This window comes from Macaca thibetana, chromosome 11, assembly GCF_024542745.1.
Source record: "Macaca thibetana thibetana isolate TM-01 chromosome 11, ASM2454274v1, whole genome shotgun sequence".
In the NCBI taxonomy this organism is placed as follows: Eukaryota; Metazoa; Chordata; class Mammalia; order Primates; family Cercopithecidae; genus Macaca; species Macaca thibetana.
Genome location: NC_065588.1, coordinates 105006789 through 105029710, shown reverse-complemented (window position 1 = coordinate 105029710; position 22922 = coordinate 105006789). Strand labels below are relative to the sequence as shown.

Sequence of the window (22922 nt, the reverse complement as noted above, 5' to 3'; positions counted from 1 at the left end):
TTATAAGCAACAGAAAATGGACTAAAACAGTTCTCTATGAAGGGGTTCCTTGTGGGATGATCCCTTCAGTGGCCCCTCCTCAAAGGTTACGTGGTGCCCATGGGGCCACTTGGTGAATAGCTGATGCCATTTGGAATTCTGGATGTGGAGGAAACACCATGTGTTACTAGTTCAGTGCCTCACCTCTCTGCCTCCTCCACGCCCAAGTTGTATGTATAACCTCCTACAACAAATACAACAGATAAAACAACATCTGTTCTGGCGTTTTCTCAAATTTGTTTCATGGCATTCATGGGTGCTCTGGGCAAAAGTGTTCCACAGCCAGATAGGTTTAGCAAGCACTGGGTTAAACAACATCAGATAGTTGTCTTTGCTGCAGGACTTTTCAGAACCTTTAATATGTTAGTACAACTTGTAATCATGTTACTTAGTCTCAATTATCCTCAATTTTCTGTGGCTCTGGGCAGTTGGCCTCTTTGATTTTCTGAGCTGTCCTTTCTTCTGAAGACTCATGGAATAACAGCCCCCAGCTGTTCTTTATAATGCCAGATCCAGAGAAGGTAGAGGGATTTCGGTGATGAGAGGGGCCCCATGTTGGGCTGAACCCTTCTCCAGGCACTGACTTTATGGCTTTCTCTCACCTCATGCTTCTTTGAGGAAAGAAGTGAGGGATAAGCAATGGCTTATGAAGGAGCACATTGATTTGTTGGCTGAGGGGAGAAGGGAGTTCTTGTGGGGGAAGCAGCAGTCACTGGAGTCTTCAGAGGTGGGATGGTGGCATTTTGGACAACTTCTTTTCTTCCAGGATTCTCCCAAAGAGCTTGGCTGCCTCCAGAGCACATCCCCAGTGGATGGTGAGCCCATAGCCTCCATGGCCATAGTTGTGGATGACCTAGGAGAAGCAAGAGAGAAGGTGGCCAGGTCTGAGAGGGACAATGGAAAGAATAGATGAAGCTCTTCTGCCCTGGAAGACTCAGGAGCCTCCTGAAGAGTCCTGGGCAAAGCCAGATGCCACCAGAGTTTCTCTTGGCACCCAGGGGGAATGGTGGGGACCCCCTGGGACAGTAGCAAGAGATGATGGGGCAGCCACAAAATGGGTATCTGGAAAATAGCCTCAGAGTCAAATTCAAATCACATCCCAGCCCTGCCCTCCACCAGTGGTCTGACTTGGGCAAGTGACTTCACCTCTTAATTCACCCCAGTTTCCTCATCTGAAGCATAGAGAGAACTGTCCCTATCCCAAAGAGCTCCAGAGGAGATTTAATAAGGTCATTCATGTAATGGACTTGCTGCTGTGTGTGACATGAAGTACACATCCAGTAAGTACACATTTTCCTGCTATTTGACCACAGACTTTAGAAAACCAACCCCATTCACCATTTCACCACCACCATTAACACTGCCATTGATACTGTCATATCTGCCACACCATTAATATCGCCACTGAGACAGTTGGTGCAGCCATGTTAACACTGCCTTTGAGATTGTCACCTCTGCTGAGGTATAACATCCTTGGTAGTGTCATTTCCATCAGCACCAACTACCATCCCCACTCCCAATCACACCATTATCAACACTGATCTCATCAGCACCACCTCCATTAACATCACCACTGCCCCCCTATGTAACCTTGAGCAGGTCCTTAACCATCATTGAGCCTCAGTTTCCCCATTTATAGAGGAGGGGATATTAGCCACCACTGCCCCTGCCTGCCAGGGAGCCTGTGTGGAACCTGAGATCAGACATGACTGTTTCATGAAAATGCCAGAGCCATCTAAGGAGTGGAGGAGGGCATTACTTTCCTTGCCGTGGGAGCATACCTCTGTGTTTGAAGGTCCAACGCGAAGCTGTTCTCTTTCTAGCCGAATCTTGGGGCGTACTGGCCGGAAGCCAGTTCGTTCATCAACAATTCTTGCATTCTGGAAAGAAACGTGCTGATCACTCATTTCTGGATTTTTTTTTTCCTGTGGCCATTTTTAGGTAGTAAGTAGTTTTTAGAATCTCATCACCACCAACACTAATATAATCACAGTCACCTTTATCAATCACCACTACCACCAACACCATCTTTATCAGCTACCAACATCATTACCATTATTGCTTCTACCTCTCCACCAATTCCATCATCAACCACCACCCTCACCATCAGCCACCACCATAATTCTAACAATAGTCACCATCTTATCACCATCATTATTACCATTCTCAGCATTTTCCTCACCATCAATACCAACTCATCCTCATCACCGTCACTACTGTCATCATCACTCGCAGACAAACGTGAAAGCCAAGGGCTCCCAGCCATGACCAGACAGGATTCATTAGCCCATAGCAAGAACTTCCCTGTACATTGTCAAGTTCTGCTATATTCCACATCCCTTGCTGGAATTAATTTGCCCAATTATCCCAGCGGTGGCATCTTCCCATCCTGAAGTGTCCTCATTAACAAGCTCCCAGGACCTTGGTCTAGGGCACTGCTACTCTTCCCTACCTTACCTTCAGAGTGGGCTCCAGTCTGCAGCAGCCTTCCCAAATGGTGTTGTGGTCCTGGATATTGTTTAGCTCATTCCAGTTTCCCAGCTGGAAGATGCCTCCAAGAGTAACTGTCTGGGTCCTAGATACAAATGAGGAGGGTCAAGGATCAAGGAAAATGAAGGCTGCGAGATGAATAAGGTCATTATCATCAACCTTGTCACCTCTGCTAACAACACCACCATCACTAACTCAATTGTCACTGTCATCACCATCAACACCAACCATGAACTCTTCCATCACCACTTCCATCAGTGTTGTCATCTCCATCGACAACATTGTCTTCACTACTATCATTAATAGGTCATCACCATCAACGGCATTCATCATTTCACCACCACCACTAACATTGCCATTGATATTGTCATTTCCATGACACCAGTAACACTGCCATTGAGACCACATGGTTGGTGTAACCATGTTATTAACATTGCCTTTGAGATTGTCAGCTCTGCTACATATTAATATCATTGATAGTGTCATTTCCATCAGCACCAACTACCATCCCGACTCCCAACCACACCTTCGTCAGTACTGATCTCATCAGCACCAGACCACCTCCATTAACATCACCACTCTACCACTCTCATGCCAATCACCACCCCCATGAATGCTGTCTTCCCCATCACTACAATATTATCCCTACTACCACCATTCTGCTATCAACAATATTGTCATCCCACAAACATCACCACTGGTTTCGGTGACATTGTCATCTCCACCATTAACATTACCACCACCATCAACCCCAATCACCATTCCCATTCCCACTCCCATTATTGCCATTCACACCACGGTTTTTTTTTTGTTTTTTTTGTTGTTGTTGTTGTTTTTTGGAGACGGAGTCTCGCTTTGTGGCCCAAGCTGGAGTGCAGTGGTGTGATCATGGCTCACTGTATCCTCAACCTCCCAGGCTCAAGCAATCCTCCCATCTCAGCCTCCTGAATAGCTGGGACCACAGGCATACACCATCATGCCTGGCCAATTTTTGTAGAGATGGGATTTCGCCATGTTGCCCAGGTTGGTCTTGAACTCCTGGGCTCAAGCAATCCTCCCACACTGGCCTCCCAAAGTGCTGGGATTACAGGCATGAGCCACCTACATACCACTTTTAGTGTCACCGCATTACATCCACTGCCTTTATCTTCAGCATCACCACTATTGTCATCCAAAAGAATGTTCATGGTAGACCTCAGTCAAGGCTGAGTCTGCCTTCCCAGGGATTCAGTAGTTCAAACTCACTTTAAAAACATTGAAAGGGTCCGGGCACAGTGGCTCACGCCTGTAATCCCAGCACTTTGGGAGGCAAGGGTGGGTGGATCACCTGAGTCAGGAGTTCAAGACAGGCCTGGCCAACATGGTGAAACCCCGTTTCTACTAAAAATACAAAAAATTAGCTGGGCATGGTGGTGGGCACCTGTAATCTCAGCTACTTGGAAGGCTGAGGCAGGAGAATTGCTTGAACCCAGGAGGCAGGGGTTGCAGTGAGCCAAGATTGCGCCATTGCACTCCAGCATGGGCAACAAGAGGGAAACTCTGTCTCAAAAAATAATAATAAATAAATAAATACGTTAAAACACTGAAAGGGAACAACTGTGGGCAGTAAGGAGCCTGGGGCAGGCAGCAGGGGCATGAAGAGGGCGTGAAGGGGACCCCTCTTCTGCCCAAGAACAGTCCAATTTTACCCTGGGATGATGTACGGGGAATTGTAGATGCCGCTCTCTGGCTCATGGGTGAGAATGAAATGCTTTATCCAAGGGGCATCCACCTGTTGATTCAAGGCAGGAAAGTCTCATCAGCAGAGGTGAGTCAGTGCGGCTGTCCTTGCTCCCCTCTGTGGCCAGATGACCTGACAAGAGTCAGGTCTGATTCCTTATAAGACCTCTCATGACGCTATGACCCAAGTGTGCACCTGGCTGTTTGCCTCTTGCAGGAAGAGCTGCCCTGATTGGCAGCCACCCCTGCTCCCTGAAGCATTGTGTCTCCTCACCCACATGTCTGAAGAAAAGCACCAGTACGCACATGTAAATGCATACACATGAGAAATAAAAATAAAATTCTAAGCCCCCAACTGAATGAACAGACCCCCTCTTGGCCCTAGGAGCCCCAGAGAAACCCTGGAGCTGAGTTCACAGCCGCGGTGGGATGGGAGGTCTAATGTGCCTCATTATATCCCCTCCCTCAATGACCTGGCCAAAGTCAGGCTTTCTTCCCTAAGTGGTAAGCAGAAACCAGCCCTTTCAACAGACTCCACACTGATGATGTCATTGACCAGCTTATCTTCCCAGGTACAGAACTTCCTCCATTCTTTTTTTCTTCAAACTTTCAATTTTTTTTTTTTTTTGAAACGGAGTCTTGCTCTGTTGCCCAGGCTGGAGTGCAGTCTTGGCTCACTGCAACCTCCGCCTCCCAGGTTCAAGTGATTCTCCTGCCTCAGCCTCCCAAGTAGCTGGCATTACAAGCGCCTGCCACCACACCCGGCTAATTTTTTGTATTTTTAGTAGAGATGGGGTTTCACCATATTGGCCAGGCTGGTCTCGAACTCCTGACCTCGTGATCCACCTGCCTCGGCCTCCCAAAGTGCTGGGATTACAGGCGTGAGCCACTGCGCCTGGCCCAAACCTTCATCTTATCTTATGTAAAATGTAGATTTACTGGGCACTAACTAAAGTCTCACAAGTATGTTATCATTCTTTCACAGCTGCACCCTTCTTCTGCTTTTTTAAAAAAGAAAACATATAAAGACTAAATCTCCCAAGAATCTCTTTGGAAAAAAGAGCCACAGGTGCATCTGTGACTCGCATTTTTCCTGGGCGTGCCTTCAAGCTGGTTCCATAAACTTTGATGATTTCAGACGTATGCCTCAGTCACTCATTTTGGTTGTCACACCCATCAGCCCACATTAGGAACACACGCATGCACCCCTACACACATAAGCATACACACGTGCACCCCTATGAACACTCACAGGTGCACATGCACACACACCCTCACACACGCACACACACACCATCACACATATGCACACATACCCTCACACACATGCACACACCCTCACATATATGCACACATCATCACACACGTACATACACCCTCATATACATGCACACACACCCTCACATGCATGCACATACATACCCTTACGTACATGCACACACCCTCAAACACATTCACGCACACCCCTCGCACACATGCACACACCCACACCCTCACATACCTGCCCACACACACCATCACACACATGCACACACGTACCCTCACACACATGCACACATCCTCACATACATGCACACACCATCACACACGTACATACACCCTCATATACATGCACACACTTCCTCACACACATGCACACATACCCTCACATGCATGCACACACATACCCTTACGTACATGCACTACACCCTCACACACATATACGTACACACCCCTCACACACATGCACACACACCCTTCCATACATGCACACCCTCACACACATGCACACACACACACACACCCTTCGCACACATGCACACACCCCCTCACACACATGCACACACACCCTCACACACATGCACACACCCTCACACACATTCACACACACCCCTTGCACACATGCACACACACCCCACACACATGCACACATCCTCGCACACATGCACACACATACCTCACACACATGCACACACCCTCACATACATGCATACACACCCCTCACCCACATGCACACACACAGCCTCAATGCATGCACACACCCTCACACACATGCACACACACCCCTCACACACATGTACACACACCCCTCACACATGCACACACCCTGACACACATGCATACATACACCCCTCACACACATGGACACACTCCCTCACATACAGGTATATACCCTCACACACATGCACACACACACCTCTCGCACACATGGACACACACCCCTCACATACATGCACACTCACACACATGCACACACACCCCTCACGCACATGCACACACACATACACACACATCTCGCACACATGCACACACACCCTCACATACATGCACACACCCTCACACATGTGCATGCACACACCCTCACACACATGCACACACACCCCTCACATGCACACACACACCCTCACATACATGCACACACCCTCACACACATGCACACACACACCCTCACATACATGCACACACCCTCCTCACACATGCACACACACCCCTCACACAAATGCACACACACCCTCACACACATACACACACACCCTCACAAACATGCGCACACACCCTCACACACCCACACACATATGCACACACACACCACATACATGCATACTCACATACATGCACACACACATACCCTCATGCACATGCACACACACAGCAAGAGGAGGCATGGAACAATGCTTGCACGCACAGGCTTTTAAGCCAGGTTGCCTGGCTTCCAATCCCAATTCCACTTCTTACTACCGTGTGAACTTGTGCCTGTTACTTAAATCCTCTTTGCCTCAGTTTCTTCATCTGTAAGATGGCAATGACGATATGGTAGTACCCAGCTCAAAGGGCTGTGGCCATCACTAAATTAATTAACAAAATAGGCTGAGCGTGGCGGCTCACGCCTGTAATCCCAGCATTTTGACAGGCCAAGGCAGGGGGATCCCTTGAGCCCAGGAGTTTGAGACCAGCCTGAGCAATATGGTAAAATCCTGTCTCTACAAAAAAATGTAAAAAAAGAGCTGGGTATCGGGGTGGCATGTTCCTGTAGTCCTAGCTACTCAGTAGGCTGAGGTGGGAGCCTGGGAGGTCAAGGCTGCAGTGAGCCGTGATCAAGATACTGTGCTCTAACCTGGGCAACAGAGCGAGACCCTGTCTCGAGAATAATAATAATAATAATAATAATAATAATAATTAACACAATAAAGTGCTTAGGCCTGTATCCAGTGCTTGGTAAACACTCCATAAATGTTTGCTATTTTTATTACAATACAGGCATATGCTGCTCCCACATAGGTACAAGAACATACACGTGTGCTTCACGATCAAGAGGAAATCCTGAAAGAGGGCAAATGGGGGTGGGACAAGTTTGGGTTTTAACATGTCAATTCTCTGCAGTCTGGGGGGGCTCCTCTAACAGATGTTCCTGATTTGTCCACCATCTTGAGAGATTGAATAAGCATGCAGAATGATCTTCCTATCAACAAAAGGCAGGGGTCTCACCCTCACACTCACCTTAATGATCTGCCCCCGGCCTGGCTGCAGCAGGGGGTCTGGTTGTAGCGCCCCAGCCCATACCCCAGTGCAGTTGACAATCACATCTGCGCCTTCTCTTGCCACCTGGTAACAACCAACAGGGTAGTGGGGGATGAAAGGTGGGAAAGATCCTCGTATTCCCTGTTGTCTCCTCCCCTTTCTTCTACCCTCAATCTGTCTACTCCCTGATGAACAGTGGGGAGAGGTCTCAATGACAAATCAGAGAGGCCCAGCTCCAAATTTTCACCCTGCGATTTATCTGATGTGTGACCTTGAAAATGGCTCTTTATCTCCTTAACGCTCAGCTGCCTCTGTAAAATGAGGCTGCCCGTGCCTGTTTACAGGCTGCTATGAGGCTCCTGTACAACTCTGGATATAAAAGTGGTTGTAAAGCAGTTCTTTGGATGGGGGAAATCTTCCTGGAACCTCCCGAAAGAAGTCAGAAAGGAAGCAGAGATAGTTATCTTTCTCCTTTTGACTCCTTTTAACTTTATTCTCTTGCCTTCTAGTCTGCCAAGACATTTGCAGAAGACACGTTGGAACCCCTAGCTCTGTCTACAGATGAGACGGTCTCATCTCAAGCATGCATGATGAGCCCCTAAGCTCCCCAACCCAGCCCCAGGAACTCTCATCACAAGACAGTCATGGCACAGACACATTGCGAGATGCTACTATTGTTCCTGAGTGAATGATTGAGAATGAGGGCTGCATTGGGTGGACCATGTATCTCCAGTGTCCATCAGGGCCCGACCCAGAGCAGGTTAGTCCTCATGACATAGCACTAGTAGCTACATGTATGCAGTGCCTTCCATACGCCAAGCAGGGTTCTAGATGCTGGGATCAAATGAAGCCATACAGTAAAGCTCTTGTTGCTGGTGCCTGGAGACGGTGGCTTTTCCTATCATTATTATTGGTGGTGGTGTTGCTTTAGAGGTGAGTCAGCTGAGGGCCTGGACTTTGCAGAAAGACCAACCCAGATGTCAGTAGGGTTAAGAAGCAAGCGTCTGACCTTAGAGTGCAGCTGACACTGAGAAAAGGCGGCCAGCTGTCTAACCCCAAAACTCATCGAGTCTCAGATATAAATCAGCTCCTAATGGCCACCATGATCCCAGTGTTCCTTTGCTCCCACCACCAACATGAAGGCAGAGACTTCCTCCTTCAGAATACCGGAGTCCTCCTGGGGCAAGGGTCTGGGGCAGGCCTGTGGGGACCCTAGGAGCCTGAGAAGGGGCCCCCGACTCAGCAGCAAGAAGCAGAGGCCTCCCTTCTTCTCCCTCCCCCACCCACCACATCAGCCCTGCAGCTCACCTCCTCAAAAGACTCCACCTTCCGCTGGAAGAACTTCACTCCCCTCTCAGTTAACCTGGGATGATCAAACACATCAAAAAGCCTAGTATTCATTTCTCTGTCCCATCCCGCCAAGAGGGTAGCACAGAAACCTTTCCCAAAGAACCTTCTGCAGACATTAGTCGCACAGGATGCTGTTTGAGAAGATGGCTGTGTCGTCAAATCAGCTCATGAGCACCTGGCTGGACTGGTAGTCCAAAAAATCTCCCTTGGGAAACCAGAGATGGTCCAAGCCCCTTGTTGGGCAGATGGAGTTGGGGAAGGGCCTTGTTGAAGGCCATAGAGTGAGTCAGTGATGGAGTTGGAACTCAAACCCAGGCCTCTTAGCCCCCAATACTTCCTATGACCACCACATTGCTTTGTAACAGTAAAGGGGATGAGATTCAGAGTAGAGAAGGGGAGAGTTGTACCAGTGCCAAATTCCCCTTTGTCAGAAGCTGGGCATGAGGAGGAAGGTGGGCTGAGGACACCCACCCTCCCTTTAAACATCCCACAGCAAAAACATCTAGCACAATTAGAAATACACTAGAAACGGCCGGGCACAGTGGCTCACGCCTGTAATCCCAGCACTTTGGGAGGCCGAGGCAGGCGGATCACGAGGTCAGGAGATGGAGACCATCCTGGCTAACAGAGTGAAACCCCGTCTCTACTAAGAATACAAAAAAAAACAAAATTAGCCAAGTGTGATGGTGGGCGCCTGTAGTCTCAGCTACTCAGGAGGCTGAGGTAGGAGAATGGCGTGAAGCCGGGAAGCGGAGCTTGTGGTGAGCCGAGATTGCGCCACTGCACTCCAGCCTGGGAAACAGAGCAAGACTCCGTCACACACACACACACACACACACACACACACGTATGGAATCTCCCTTAATACGAATGTATGTGAATATAAATATCAACGTTTCTGTCAAGTGAGTGTTTGCTAATTTAGAACACTGCCAGATTCCTATTAACATGAGGAACAAGTCAAAGACATCCACTATCATCTGGATGAGCAACATTGTTCTGGAGGTATTGGCCAAAGCAGTTAGAGAAGAAAAAAAGAGAGAGGTAGATAAAAATAAAAGGTAGCTTATGTTTTGCAGATGATGCAAACATATCTGGAAATCTTAAAATAATACATCTAAAACTATTACACAAATATTAGGTATTTAAAAGAGGTTGTTAATAGACGTCATGTGTAAACAGCTGCCCAGGTGGTTCTGATGCCCAGCTAGGCTCAGGACCCATTGCCTCTGTGCCCAGTGGTGATCAGGACCAAGGATAGCTCCCACACCAGGCCTAAGGGTATTCTTCAAACCCTGGGGTTGGTCCATGCAGGGGGAAGCCCACGAACCATCTTCTACTACAACTTCGTCTCTGGGAGGTGCCTCCCTCAAAGTGGAGTTTAAAATCTCACCTTTCAGTCAGCCACTGTAGATAGTTCTTTCCCTCCAGAATTAGGCTTGTATGGAACCAGCCATAGCTAGAGTCACAGCAGGCAAAAGTTGAAAATAAAGGTAAAAATCAGGGCTATATTTGAAGGCTGTGAAATGGAGGTGGGAGCAATGTTGTTCTGTAGGCCCAAAGGGTAGTGCCACGACCACTAGGTGAAGTTCAAGGGGGGGATGTGGTTTTGAGCTCAATGCAAGGAAAAATGTTCTATCAGACAAGACCATCTCTGACATTGGAAGATGCAAGTGGAAATTGAATGTGCATTTGTAGAGGGGATTCAGGCATGGGATGGGATGAGGAGAAGACCAGAGAGGCATCAGGCTGTAGAGAAAAGAAAGGAGCGGTGTGGGGTCATACAGACTGGGTTGGAATCCCAGTTTGGCCACTTGGCTGTGTGACCTTAGGAAGTCACTTAGCCTCTCTGAAACTCAATATCTTCATCTACAAAACAAGATGGTGATATGGAGCCTCCGGACTTGAGATCTGTGATTTCATACCCCCTACCTTCCCAGCCCAAGGCCAGGTTTGAGTGGGTAGCCTCTCTGAAGGAGCTGGACCAAGGACCAGGAGACCAGGGTACCAAGACCTGGGTAGCACAGGAAATCTGGTGCCTCTACCCTCTGCTGCCTTCTGGACAGGTCTGTCTAACTCATGGGGCCCCGGTCCCCTTTGACTATAACAATAAACTCACCTGTAATCTGGGAATATATCCAGCTCTCTGGGGGTCAGCTTCCGAAATCCCAGAACTGTGTCCTTCCAGGAAGGGTCCTGAAGAGGAAGGACAAAGGGGGTACCAGGAGGGATGGAAGTCAATAATAACGATAATGGGCCAGGCGTGGTGGCTCACACCTGTAATCCCAGCACCTTGGGAGGCTGAGACGGGTGGATCACCTGAGGCCAGGAACTCCAGACCAGCCTGGCCAATGTGGTGAAACCCCATCCATACTAAAAAAAGAATAACAATACAAAAATTAGCAGGGTGTGGTGGCGCATGCCTGTAATCCTAGATACTCAGGAGACTGAGGCAGAAGAATCCCTTGAATCTGGGAGCTGGAGGTTGCAGGGAGCCGAGACTGTGCCACTGCACTCCAGCCTGGGCCAAAGAGCGAGACTTCATCCCAAAAAAAAAAAAAAAGATAATGACAAAGACGTATGTCATGCTAAGTGCATATCAGGCACCGTTCCAAGCACTTTACTTATACTGGTCCATTTAACCTTCACAAGAAGCCACTGGGGTGGATGCTATTCTTTCCCCAGTTTACAGATGGACCCACTGAGGCTTAGAAAGATTAAATAACTCACCTAAGGTCACACAGCTAATAAATGGTGGTGTTGGGATTTTAACCCATACAGCTCAGTTCCAGAGTCCATGTTCTTAACCGCTATTTATGGTAAGGGTAAGAGTAAGACTGAGGGTGAGTTATACGGAAAAGTTCAGAAATAGGGGAGAGAAAGCGGCAACAGTGAGAGTCCCCGGGGATGAGAGAAAGCAACAGAGCATAGTGTCAGACAACCTGGGCGGAGACCCCAGCCTCATCACTTACTACTTGAATTCTCTGAGACTCAGTCTCCTTGTCTGTATCATGGAGTTAATAATCACTCTTGGCCAGGTGCAGTGGCTCACACCTGTAATCCCAGCACTTTGGGAGGCAGATCACTTGAGGTCAGGAGTTCGAGACCAGCCTGGCCATCGTGGTGAAACCCCATCTATATTAAAAATACAAAAATTAGCCAGGCGTGGTAGTGCATGCCTGTAATCCCAACTACTCAGGAAGCTGAGACAGGAGAATGGTTTGAAACCAGGAAGTGGAGGTTGCAGTGAGCCGAGATCATGCCAATGCACTCCAGCCTGGGCAATACAGCGAGACCCCGTCTCAAAAAAAAAAATACTCTTAGTCCCATGAAAGGTAATAGATAATGTGGATAAAGCCCTTAGCAGAGTGCTAAAGGTTGAATGAACTTTAAGAGCTGGCACAGGGCTCTGGGCACAGAGCCAGACCACCCTCTCCAAGCAGCCTGAGCAAACTCTCCCAGGGCTGTGCTGTTCCTGTGAGCACATTGGGCAGCATGTGGTCACACATGGCCTGGATTCAAATCCCAGCTCAGCCACTGGCAAGCTTTGTGGCCTTGGGCAAGTTACTCCATTTCTCGGAGCTTCTTTTTTCTCATCTATTAAGTGAGGATAAGGACAGCCCTTACCTCCTGGTTATAAAGAGAATTAAATGAGCGGCTAGCTGTAAATGAGTTAGGACTGGGCCTGGCACAAAATAAATGCTTTGGCAGTTTTTGCTATGATAAGTATTTTATTTCTTCTTGATAAAAAGCCCTGGGACCTTCAGGGACACATGAAACCTTTTGGCTTCAGCACCAAGTGCCCGTCACTGCAGAACATGTTTGTGTTTTAGCCATGCTAATCAAAGGCTAGTTTCCCCTGGGCATCAGAAGATTCTTTGTCCTCTGCCAACTGAACAGCAAAATTTGAAACAAAAATAATTTTCAAAGCAAAAATAGAATTTAAACCAAACCTGTTTTGAACCCAGGAGTCTGTTGCCTACGAGACTCAAAACACCCCGCCCTCATCTGTGATTAAGGCTCTGCGGCACTCACCCTCACCACCCCAGCCCTGGGGGATCATCCCTCACAGTCAAGAAGTGTTCACCCACCGGAATGGCTTCATGGAAGAGGTTGTAGCCTGAGATTAGGAACAGGCCCAGTTTTTCAGCATTGGGAGAATGGATGTGGCTCAGGAGATGGTCAAAAGTCTGTTGGCTCCAGTCCCTGGAAGGGTCATGAAGAGTTCGATCACCCAATGCCCTGAGCTGGGCAAAAAACCTTAGGTCAGCTGGCATGGGGCTGTGGCATGATCAGGGGTTTGGGGTGTGTCCAAAACCCAGAAATCCACCACGTTCACTCTTGCAACTCCCCAAATGCCATGGGTCTTCTCCCTCCCAAATTTTCCAATATTTCCCCATTAATAGAATAAAGAAGACAGGGAATGAAGGATGCCCATCATAACCATTTGGAGTGCACCTCCAGCACAGGATTACATGGCTGATGAGTTTCAGTGAAGGCCTTGACCTGGCTTTGGGGATTACGAGCCACACTGTTCAGGCTGGCTGCAAGCACCCCTCCTTGTAAACATTGGTGGCAGATATCGACTTGCAGCTCCTCAAACTTTTCCTCCTCCCCCGGGCACAGAGCTCACCTACATTTCCTAGACCCTCTTGCAGCTAAATGAGACCGTGTGACTTGTTTCTGGCCAAGGGACTCTAAAGACTCTGCGCATGTGGTCCTGCGTGATCCTTCTGCAGTCACCGGCCCATGTGAATGGTGACATTGAGGTGACCTCCGGAACATGTGGGAAAATGGCAAAGCCATGAGACGGAAGGAGCCTGGGCCCCTGAATCACTGCGCACTGATCAGAAACATTGGTTTTTTACAGAGGTGTGAATTAAAATTCTGGTTGGGTACATTGGCTCATGCCTATAATCCCAGCTCTTCTGGAGGCTGAGGCAGGAGGGTCACTTGAGGCCAGGAGTTTGAGACAAGCCTGGGTAACATAGGGAGAACCTGGCTCTACAAAAAATAAAGAAAAGTAGCCGGGCATGATGGCATGCACCTGGGTCCCAGCTACTTGGGAGGCTAAGTTGGGAGGATTGCTTGAACCCAGGAGGTCAAGGCTGCAATGAGCTATGATCATATCACTGCACTTCAGCCTGGGTGACAGGATGCCTCTAAAACAATTTTTTAATCTGTTTGAGCTGCTATTCATTGGGCATTCCATTTGCTGAAGCATCTGGCAGTTTCTAAACTACCATAATGACCTTTGCAATTTATTTGATAAATCTGTGCATCCATCCACCCACTTAGATGTTCACCCACTTAGAAGTTTTCCAGATTCAGCTGGGTGCAAGGGCTCACACCTGTAATCCCAGCAATTTGGGAGGCTGAGGAGGGCAGATCGCTTGAGCCCAGGAGTTCAAGACCAGCCTGGGCGACACAGACAGACCCTATCTCTATTTAAAAAGAATAAAATTTGGCAAGGCACGATGGCTCATGCCTGTAATCCCAGCACTTTGGAAGGCCAAGACAGGCAGATCACCTGAGGTCAGGAGTTCGAGACCAGTCTGGCCAACATGGTGAAACTCCATCTCTACTAAAAGTACAAAAATTAGCCAGGCGTGGTGGCAGATGCCTGTAATCCCAGTTACCTGGGAAGCTGAGGCAGGAGAATCGCTTGAACCCAGGAGGCAGAGGATGCAGTAAGCCAGGATCATGCCATCGCACTCCAGCCTGGGCGACAAGAGTGAAACACAATCTCAAAAAAATAATAATAAAAATAAAAATTTATAAACTAAAAAAGAGGAAGTTTTCCAGATTCACCAACCACGTGGTATTGACAGGCACCCAGTTTCAGGAAGACGAGACAAAACCTCCTAGTATCTGGCACAGAGCAAGGGGCTTAATATTTATGAATCTTTTATTTATTTTTTTCTTTTTGACACAGTCTCACTCTGTTGAGAGTACAGTGGCAAAATCTCAGCTCACTGCCACCTTTACCTCCTGGGCTCAAATGATTTTCCTGCCTCAGCCTCCGGAGTAGCTGGGATTACGGGCGTGCGCCACCATGCCCAGCTAATTTTTTGTATTTTTGGTAGAGATGGGATTTTGCCACGTTGTCCAGGCTGGTCTGGAACTTCTGGCCTCAAGTGATCCTCCCACCTCAACCTCCCAAAGTGCTGGGATTAAAGGCGTGAACCACCATGCCTGGCATTTTCTTTATCTTATGCTAGACCAGAGCTTCCACAAGGGGCTTGCTCTTGGTGATGGGAACCCTGACCCCCTCTGCAGACTTAGCCCCATGGGCTCCCCAGGCTACCCTATGTGACCCTCACTCACGCCTCCTTTGGGTTGCTGGGGTCAGAAAGGTAGGGCTGCCAGAAGCCGGCAGCTACGTCAGTGGTGGTGAGTGGGGTGAAGCGGTCCGCGTAGACCTTTATGTCCAGTGGCTGCAGCACTGAGTGGTAGCGCTCATGGATGCAGAGGGCGGTGGACAGCCCGATGACTCCCGCTCCGATCACCACCACACGCATGGTACCAGCCTGTGGGAAGGAAGGGTTGAGGCACACCATCATCACCATCATCTCCATCATCCTCACCACCATTGCCACCATCCACTGAAGGCTTAGAAAGTGCCAGACACCACCAAGCCCTTTTTATATTTGATCTTCCCCATGACCCCAGGAGGAAGGAATATCATTGTTCCCGTTTTGCAAATGGAAACACTGAGGTATGGCGAAGCAATCGAGACTTGGCCACAGTCGCACGGCTGGTAAATGATGCAGCTTTCTCTGGGGAGCATCCCCAGACACCCAGTTTCTGGGCTGGGAATAGAAAAGACCCAGCAGAGCGCATGACCAACTGTAGGCTCGGTAGGCCGATGGTTAGTGCGACGGGCTCTGGCTTCAGGACTCAGCTCTGCCACCTACTGGCCGTTAACTTTGAGCAAGATGCTTCAACCTCTAATAATCCATACTTGAGGGGATGGATGGGAAATTGAACAAGATGCCAAACGTAACAAATTTAACAAGCTGCCTGATGAAAAAGAAGTAATGTACTGACATTTGTGGAGCACCTACTGTGAGCCAGCTGGCCCCAGCTAAGTGCTTCACAGGCATCCCTTCTTCCAAGTCTCCCAACACTCTTATGAGGTAGGGGCTGCTGCTTTCGGCCCCGTCTTCCAGAGGAGGAAACTGACGTTCAGAGAGGTGATGTGACTTACCTGAAGTCACACAGCCAGTTAAATGGTGCAGCTGTGACTTAATTTCAATTTGAGCAAACTCAACACACGCTTAATGCATACCTACCATATGCCAGGCTAGCAGCCAGCAAATGCAGCTATGAGTATGACAGACACAGTGTCTGGCCTCAGAACTTGGTCTTCCAGCACAGAACTCCACCTGCCTTGGGGCACAGGGCTAATTGGGCCCTGAGAAGTTTAGAAGGCCTACCAGCTTCTAACCTTGAAGCTACTTAAGTCTGCACAGCAGGGAAATATTCTGCAGCCTCCTGCTGAGGCAGAACAAGAGAATTGTTTGTGCTCAGAAGAGCCAAATTCAACTTTTCCTCCTCTTCACTCACAACTCTCCTCCTGCAGACCTCAGCTCCTGGCAACTTGGGCCTGCGGCCCTGGACAGCAGGACATTCTTAATATGGCCTAGTTTTATAAAGGAGGGAAAAACGGCTCCAGTCCACAAGAACTGGACTCTGTTGGGGTTTCAGAAGCCAAGTTAGAGATAGAACCAACAAACAGAAAGGTATCGTTCCTCTAGGCAATTCTTCCAGCTTCGAGCCTTAGCTTGGATACTGGGGCTTAGGAGACAGCCCCTCTCAGGGACTCTTGGCCTCCTCTCCTCCCTCTTCTCTAATACTTTGCCTGGAGACACAATCTCCTCATCTGCGAAAAGGGGGTAATCCCAATCTTACAGGGTCATTTTAAGGGTTAAATAACGAGTTTAGCAAAAGTTCTCGGTACAATGCCTGGCACAGAGTAGGCCATCAACACACAGCAGCCTCCTAGAACTTTGTCTCCTAGAACTTTGAAAAAATCACATAGAACAAAAACATTGCAGGAACAAAAGGAGAGAGGGAGAACCAGGCTCAGTGGCTCACGCCTGTAATCCCAGTACTTTGGGAGGCCGAGGCAGGTGGATCACGAGGTCAGGAGTTCAAGACCAGTCTGGCCAAGATGGTGAAATCCCGTCTCTACTAAAAACTACAAAAATTAGGCGCAGTGGCAGGTGTCTGTGATGCTAGCTACTAGGGAGGCTGAGGCAGGAGAATCTCTTGAAGAACCCCTGGCAGCAGAGGTTGCAGTGAGTCGAGTTCGCACCACTGCATTCCAGTCTGGACAACACAGCCAGACTCGCTCCAAAAAAAAAAGAAGAGAAAGGCAGAGTCAGACCTGGCTTCACTTCTGCCTTGCTGTGTGACCTTGGCTAAGTTAATTCTCCCTCTCTGGGCTTTTTGACTGTCTCTGCATAATTTCCAGAGAGCTGACCACTTTTTTTCTTTTTTTTTTTTTAAGAGACAAGGTCTCACTCTGGCACCCAGGCCGGAGTGCAGTGGCACGATCATAGCTCACTGCCACCTCTAATTCCTGGGCTCAAGCGATCCTCCCACCTCAGCCTCCCAAAGCGCTGGGCTTTCAGGTGTGAGCCACTGCACTTGCCCTCTTGACCATTTTTATACGTTAACAATGAGAAGGCAGAGGAATAAAGGGCTTTCTGCATTCTCCAGATTCTCCATGATGAATCCAAGAGACACTATGGCCCAGGCTGAGGGTCAGACAGACCCAGGTTTGCAGGCTGACTTGGGCACACACCAGCCATGTAACCCTGGGCAGGTTGCTCAACTTGGCTGAGTGAGGGTGACCAACGTCTGCAGCTTGCCCAGGACTGAGGGTCCTGCCAGGATGCAGCCTTTCAGACTAAAAGTCAGTGCATCAGAGTTTCAGGCAAACAAAGATGAGTTGGTTAATCCTAATTGAACCTCAGTTTCCTCATCTATAAACTTTTTTTTTTTCCGAGACAGAGTTTCACTCTCGTCGTCCAGGCTGGAGTGCAATGGCACAATCTCAGCTCGCTGCAGACTCTGCCTCCGGGGTTCAAGTGATTCTCCTGCCTCAGCCTCCTGAGTAGCTGGGACGATAGGCATGCACCAACACGCCTGGCTAATTTTTGTATTTTTAGTAGAGACGGGGTTTCACCATGTTGGCCAGGTTGGTCTCAAACTTCTGACCTCAGGTGATTTGCTGGCCTTAGACTCTCAAAGTGCTAGGATTACAGGAGTGAGCCACTACGCCCAACCTCATCTATAAACTTTTATGAGAGCTGACAAAGTTCCTTGCCTTATTGTCTCCTCACTGGAATATCAGCTCCTGGACACCCAGGTAGCGAGAGGCAGAGCCCAGGCCAGCCTGGCTCATAAGTCTATGTGCTTAAAGGCCGTGCTTGCCGGTAAATCACATGGTTTGAAAATCTGAGAATCAAGCAGGTAAAGAGGAACAACCGAAGCTTCAGAGTCCTGCATTTCAAAAATATAATATAATATAATATAAGACAAAATAAAATAAAATGTCTGTAGGAATTTTTAGAGTGTTGGTGGGAATAGAATGGAAAATCAAAAAGGCTGGGCACGGTGGCTCACGCCTTTAATTCCAGCACTTTGGGAGGTTGAGGCTGGCAGATTACTTGAGGTCAGGAGTTCAAGATCAGCCTGGCCAACATGGCGAAACCCTGTCTCTACAAAAATACAAAAAACTTAGCCAGGCTTGGTGGCATACGCCTGAAATTCCAGCTACTCAGGAGGCCAAGGCAGGAGAATCCTTTGAATCCGGGAGGAGGAGGTTGCAGTGGGCCGAAATCATGCCGTTGCACTCCAGCCCAGGTGACGAGAGTGAAACTCCGTCTAAAAAAAAAAAAAAAAAAAAAAAAAAAAAACTCCGTCTAAAAAAAAAAGAATTTAAAAGGAAAAAAATGTGAGTCCAAAGTCAATTATCTTTTTTTAAAAATTCACTGTATGAGGCCGGGCGCGGTGGCTCAAGCCTGTAATCCTAGCACTTTGGGAGGCCGAGATGGGCGGATCACAAGGTCAGGAGATCGAGACCATGCTGGCTAACACGGTGAAATCCCGTCTCTACTAAAAAATACAAAAAACTAGCCGGGCGAGGTGTCGGGCGCCTGTAGTCCCAGCTACTTGGGAGGCTGAGGCAGGAGAATGGCATGAACCCGGGAGGCGGAGCTTGCAGTGAGCTGAGATCTGGCCACTGCACTCCAGCCTGGGCGACAGAGTGAGACTCCGTCTCAAAAAAAAAAAAAAAAAAAAAAAAAATTCACTGTATGAGTCAAAATTGACACTGATTATTGCAACATGTGTGTGTGTGTGTGTGTGTGTGTGTGTTAAAGTGCAAAATAAATGCATGAGGTCCTCACGACAAGCCAGAGCCACATTGTGAGATCTGGCAGATCCAGCCTCAGGTAAAATCATTCATGCGTGTAGGTAATGAGCTTTTGGACTTAAACACACCCAGCTCAGTTACTCGGTTGGACATTTTCGTGTTGTTGCTGATGTTTTTATTAGCGTTGCCATTCTCCTCTGTTTTACACCATTACTTCAACCCAGCAAGCTTGGAGTATGCATCCCAGAAGATGCAAACAACTTGGATTATTATATTTGTGTGCATGTGTATGTGTGTGTGTGTGATTAGAATGTCTGTGTAAGCATGGAACAGGAAGGGAACCAACGTATTTTGGTCTCTGCCACTTGCCAGACACATGTAGATGCAGCACAGACGTAATCCTCTTAATCCTCTCAACTGCTGTAGGAAGTAGGGAAGGTTACTGCCCTCATTCTGGAGGCTGGGACTGAGGTTCAGGGAGGAGAAGTCACCCACCCAAGGTTACACAGTCAGTATGGGACAGCATTCGGATCCAGACCCAGTTCTATCAGCACTTTCTGCGTTGCTCTAAAAAAATATTCAGGCAGTCGGCATGCAGTTGCCACCTGACGCTTTCTGCTTGTCTTTCAGTCTTGCGTTTATCTGCCTAGGACCTCCCTTGTCCCCTAGAAGGCAATCTGAGACAGCTGATGGCTTTGATTGCTACGTGCACAGCAAAGAATATGAAAGACTTGTTTAAAAAAAAAAATCAGTAAGCCAGAGATGAGGCATTTGAATGAACATAATTCGTTCTCCCTGGTTGTACCACATGGCTACTTCTTATGAAGTTATTTGCAGAGTTTGTCCTTGAAATGGAACAGAAGCTATAAAAGTTTGAGAACCAGGCTACCAACTCCCCCATCAAAAATAATAACTATCATTTGAGTCCTTGCTACCTGCCTAGATCTGTTAAGCACTTTACATGCACCACCTCTGTTAACACTCAGATTCACCCTCTAAGAGGGGAGTTATGATCCCAGTGTTCCAGATGAAGAAACTGAGGCTTGGGGAGGGAAAAATCTCTTACCTATGGTCTCTCTGCTGGATGTTTGAGAGGCTGGAGCTCTCCTTTCCTGTCACCTGCCTTAGGCTGTAATGTTGAGCCCCGTCTTTGACATTGGTAGGACATGAAATCCTTTGCCTCTCCCCTCTCCCAACCCCTGCCCCCAGCTCAAAGGTGCATCTGCCACTCACCGGAAGTACCAAACTGCTGGAGAGACCAGATAACTGCCGTGCGGGGACACAGGATGCTATTTCCTGAGGGGAAGCTCCTGATTCTGGGGCGTCTTGCCTCCAGCCCTCTGTCCGCCAGCCCGGACTGGAGCGCAGGGTCAAAGTCTGGAGCTATGGACAGGGCACGGCTTGAGGGGTGGGGCTCAGCACTGCACTGCCCGCAGAGACTGGACCCAGGCCCCGGCCGGGAGACCTCGCTCCCGGTCCCTGAAAAGTTGCCTGACTTTTCTGGCTGATCTCAAGCTCCTGTGGACAGGCCTCGGGGGAGGGAGGGAGGACGGGCATTCTTGGAGGGTGGATGAGCACAAGAAGGGCTGTCGCTCTGGCCAGCTGGAGAGGATCCCCTTTCTTCCCTCTTCCTGCTGCTGCCCTGGGGGAGGGTCGGGCCGTTCCCTGCGGCACTGGAGGCCTGGCCTGCAGAGAGGGGGTGGTCAGCCTGGCAGCCCCTGAGGGGAAAGGAGAGGCACAGGACAGGGGCTCCCTGGGCCAACCCGATGCCATTCCAGGACGCTGGGGAGATGAGGCCAAGGAGAGACTGGAGGTGACGGCTGTGTGGGCCATGGGGATGCGTGGCTCTTTGCTCCCGTATCCCAGAGACGCAAGCGGCAGGACTCCAGGCCCTTCCTCTGCCAGGGATAGATGTGGAGCTGTGATTTTTAGAGCCCAGAGATCTGTGGGCACCTCACTGTACAGATGGGAAGACTGAGGCCTGAGAGAGACGGATCAACCAGCCCTGAGGGAGGCATTCTTTGGGTCAGCTTTAGCAATCTGGCCTCTAACACTTGCCTTTAGTATCATCAAATTAAAAGGCGAAGATGAAATAAGAAAATGCTTGCAAAATACTCACTGCTTAGTATTTTCTCCTTTTTTCTTAAGTGACAGGATCGGCCGGGCACAGTGGCTCACACCTGTAATCCTGACAGTTTGGGAGGACAAGGTGGGTGGATCACCTGAGATCAGGAGTTTGAGACCAGCCTGGCCAACATGGTGAAACCCCATCTCTACTAAAATTATAAAAACTCAGCTGGGAGTGGTGGGGTGTGCCTGTAATCCCGGCTACTCAGGAGGCTGAGGCAGGAGAATTGCATGAACCCGGGGGGCGGAGGTTGCAGTGAGCCGAGATGGCACCACTGCACATTGCAGCCTGGGCTACAGAACGATACTCTGTCTATAAAAAAGAAAAAAGAAAAAGGAAAAAAAAAAGAGACAGGGTCAGGCCAGGTGCAGTGGCTCATGCCTGTAATCCCAGCACTTTGGGAGGCCGAGGTGGATGGATCACTTGAGGTCAGGAGTTTGAGACCAGCCTGGCTAACAGGTTGGTGAAATCCCGTCTCTACTAAAAACACAAAAATTAGGTGGCCGTGGTGGCACATGTCTGTAATCCCAGCTACTCGGGAGGCTGAGGCAAGAGAATCACTTGAACCTGGGAGGCGGAGTTTGCAGTGAGCCAAGATCAAGCCACTGCACTCTAGCCTGGGCGACAGAGTGAGACTCTGTCTCAAAAAAAAGAGAGAGAGAGAGACAGACAGGATCTCATTCTACCACCCAGGCCACAATGCAGTGGTGCCTTGAACTCTTGGGCTCAAGCAATCCTTCTGCTTTGGCCTAGCCAGGACTGCAGATTCATGCCATAACACCCAGTCAAAATATTTATTTTTTGTAAAGACAGGGTCTTGCTATTTTGCCCAAGCTGGTCTCAAACTCCTGGCCTCAAGCAATCATCCCACCCCGGTCACCCAAAGGGTTAGGATTATAGGCATAAGCCACCACACTCTGACATATTTTTTTTTCTTCAATAATAAAAAATGGATGGGGTGAAACCCACTTTTTATTTTATATCTAACTAGTTTGAATTTTAATACAATAGTCAAGTATCACTTAAATATCATGTGACCCTTATAAAGATCCCTGTGTGTTTAATTCGTCATGGGAGCACTTCAACATTCACAAAAGCCCAATATCTTCAGGCTCCCCACTGCCATCCCAGCAATAATTTACGTTTTATAAATTTTGGTGTACCAATTCTAAATACTTTACCCGGATTTTCTTTTTTATTTTTTTCTGAGACAGAGTCTCACTCTGTCGCCCAAGCTGGAGTGCAGTGGTGCCATCTCGACTCACTGCAACCTCCGCCTCCCAAATTCAAGCAATTCTCCTGCCTCAGCCT

At 48.7% G+C, this 22922-nt stretch overlaps 3 protein-coding genes across 6 annotated transcripts in view; 2 read left to right on the top strand and 1 right to left on the bottom strand.

Moving 5' to 3' along the window:
- Positions 1-22922, top strand: part of SELPLG (selectin P ligand) — a 304877-nt gene that overhangs the window by 17078 nt on the left and 264877 nt on the right. The gene's annotated exons all lie outside the window — the stretch shown is intronic.
- DAO (D-amino acid oxidase) lies at positions 362-21083 on the bottom strand. Of its 3 annotated transcripts, none has more exons than XM_050749844.1 (11): positions 20717-21083; positions 15424-15626; positions 13188-13302; positions 11216-11292; positions 10490-10555; positions 9055-9109; positions 7726-7830; positions 4218-4300; positions 2497-2614; positions 1821-1919; positions 362-892 (listed from the first exon to the last, which is right to left on the bottom strand). In XM_050749844.1, exons 2-11 carry the CDS (start codon positions 15615-15617, stop codon positions 761-763), a joined length of 1044 nt encoding a protein of 347 aa, XP_050605801.1. In that variant the 5' UTR covers positions 15618-15626; positions 20717-21083; the 3' UTR covers positions 362-760. The 3 variants fall into 3 exon arrangements, with proteins under 3 accessions (XP_050605801.1, XP_050605802.1, XP_050605803.1); XM_050749845.1 differs by lacking the exon at positions 20717-21083 and adding an exon at positions 20550-20641; XM_050749846.1 differs by lacking the exon at positions 10490-10555 and having other exon boundaries at positions 20717-20906.
- Positions 10688-22922, top strand: part of SART3 (spliceosome associated factor 3, U4/U6 recycling protein) — a 382087-nt gene continuing 369852 nt past the window's right edge. Inside the window, exon 1 of the mRNA XM_050749669.1 lies at positions 10688-10699. The gene's annotated coding sequence lies outside the window, so the exon portion shown is untranslated. The remainder of the gene's footprint in view (positions 10700-22922) is intronic.

Bases quoted from the DNA above. Each gene is read 5' to 3' on its own strand.
- DAO (XM_050749844.1), bottom strand. From the start codon at position 15,617: ATGCGTGTGGTGGTGATCGGAGCGGGAGTCATCGGGCTGTCCACCGCC. The intron at 13,303-15,423 runs GTGAGTGAGGGT...TGACCCTTCCAG, and splicing joins CCCAGCAACCCAAAGGAGGC to GGACTGGAGCCAACAGACTT. The intron at 4,301-7,725 runs GTGAGTGTGAGG...TTGAATCAACAG, and splicing joins GCCGGGGGCAGATCATTAAG to GTGGATGCCCCTTGGATAAA.